Here is a 1,432-nt window from a genome sequence, read left to right as displayed (position 1 = left end):
AGGTACATGTATATATAATGTACGCAAAATTTATTCCTTTTTTATAGCAATTTATAAGTTGTGATAAGCTGTTTACACTAGACTATGTTAATAAATGTTTCAGAAATTTAAATTTGAAATACATGGATGATAATAAACCTACACCATTAGATTCATCATGTCTATCAGATGGTTCTTTAAAGCAAAATGGTAATGATATTGTTATTAGTTTTATATAACTCTCTTATTAGCTTCTCAAATGTGGACATTGGGTCGTTTTTTGCCGCTAGTGGTTGGCCATCTTATACCAGAAAATAATGAAAATTGGATTAATTACTTGCGTCTTTTGGAAATTATGAGTATAATTTTTGGACCAGTTGCTGAAAAGAATGATTGTGTCTATTTGGAGTCTTTAATTTCTGACCATCACATTTCACTCAAAATGTTGTATCCTAATTTGCACATAACTCCAAAGCTCCATTACATGATACACATTCCTAGACTTATGTTACAGTTAGCTAGTGTCATTAACATTATATGATTGTATAGTTAATAGGTATGGACCATTAGTGCACCACTGGACTATGAGATATGAAGCAAAGCACAGATATTTCAAGCAAATGGCATCCATTATGGGAAATTTTACGAACATATGTTATTCATTGTCCCTTCGTCATCAACTTTACCAATGTTATTTGAATTTAGCAACTGATGACTTACCCGAGGAAAAGTTGGAAGTTGGTCAAAGTATGAATTGTTCATGTCTTAAGTATTACTTACATGTAATTGTCATCTATCACTGGTGGATTTAGAAAAATTAAAAGGGGGTTTGCCATTAAGTGGGTGTGGCTCGTTAATTTTAATTAAAAGCATAAATATATTAATTAATTATAAAATGGCTGCAAAAACAAATTCCTCTGCAAAAGGGGTGTTCCATTGAACCCATATATCCCCCTGGATCTGCCACTGTCTATAGCTGGAAATATTTTTGTGATTTGCTGCTCATTGTACATAAATGATGAAAGATCTATTAACTGCTGACAGCATCGTTGTACATAAATGATGAAAGATCTATTAACTGCTGACAGCATGCAACATTAATAAATTTTGCCAAAAAATTGCAAAAGTTTCCAACTACATGTATGCACTATTATTATTATTTTATGTAGGTATAAATGTGATTGTACCACAAAGGCATTTTTATTATGAAACTGAATGGATTTTATCGACTGAAACTCATGCAAAGTATATGTGACCATAATTGACAAAAGGGCCCTTATGGCGGATTTTAAAAATCATCATTATAATGGAAAATATCAACCTGTGAGTGCTTTGTTAGACAATCATTGTTTCTAAAAGTTTCATGGTAACTTTTTGCATCCTGTGGAGTAATTTTATGATAAATGGGGCTCAGGAAGTTGGATTTCTTAGGCTAGAAAGACAAATTTCCCTA

The 1,432-nt window shown here is 31.9% G+C and overlaps 1 protein-coding gene across 1 annotated transcript; it reads left to right on the top strand.

Moving 5' to 3' along the window:
* The first annotated feature begins 25 nt into the window (after positions 1 to 25).
* On the top strand, positions 26 to 1,249 carry LOC100638689 (uncharacterized). The gene is made up of 4 exons (XM_003388386.3): positions 26 to 189; positions 231 to 492; positions 536 to 726; positions 1,149 to 1,249. The coding sequence occupies exons 1-4, from the start codon at positions 123 to 125 to the stop codon at positions 1,232 to 1,234; spliced, it is 606 nt and encodes a 201-aa protein (XP_003388434.2). The 5' UTR covers positions 26 to 122; the 3' UTR covers positions 1,235 to 1,249.
* The last annotated feature ends 183 nt before the right edge of the window (positions 1,250 to 1,432 follow it).

The sequence above is a fragment of the Amphimedon queenslandica genome, unplaced genomic scaffold (assembly GCF_000090795.2).
Source record: "Amphimedon queenslandica unplaced genomic scaffold, v1.1 AMPQUscaffold_13253, whole genome shotgun sequence".
In the NCBI taxonomy this organism is placed as follows: Eukaryota; Metazoa; Porifera; class Demospongiae; order Haplosclerida; family Niphatidae; genus Amphimedon; species Amphimedon queenslandica.
Note: the sequence above shows the minus strand (reverse complement) of the source record. Positions and strands in the feature narration are given on the sequence as shown.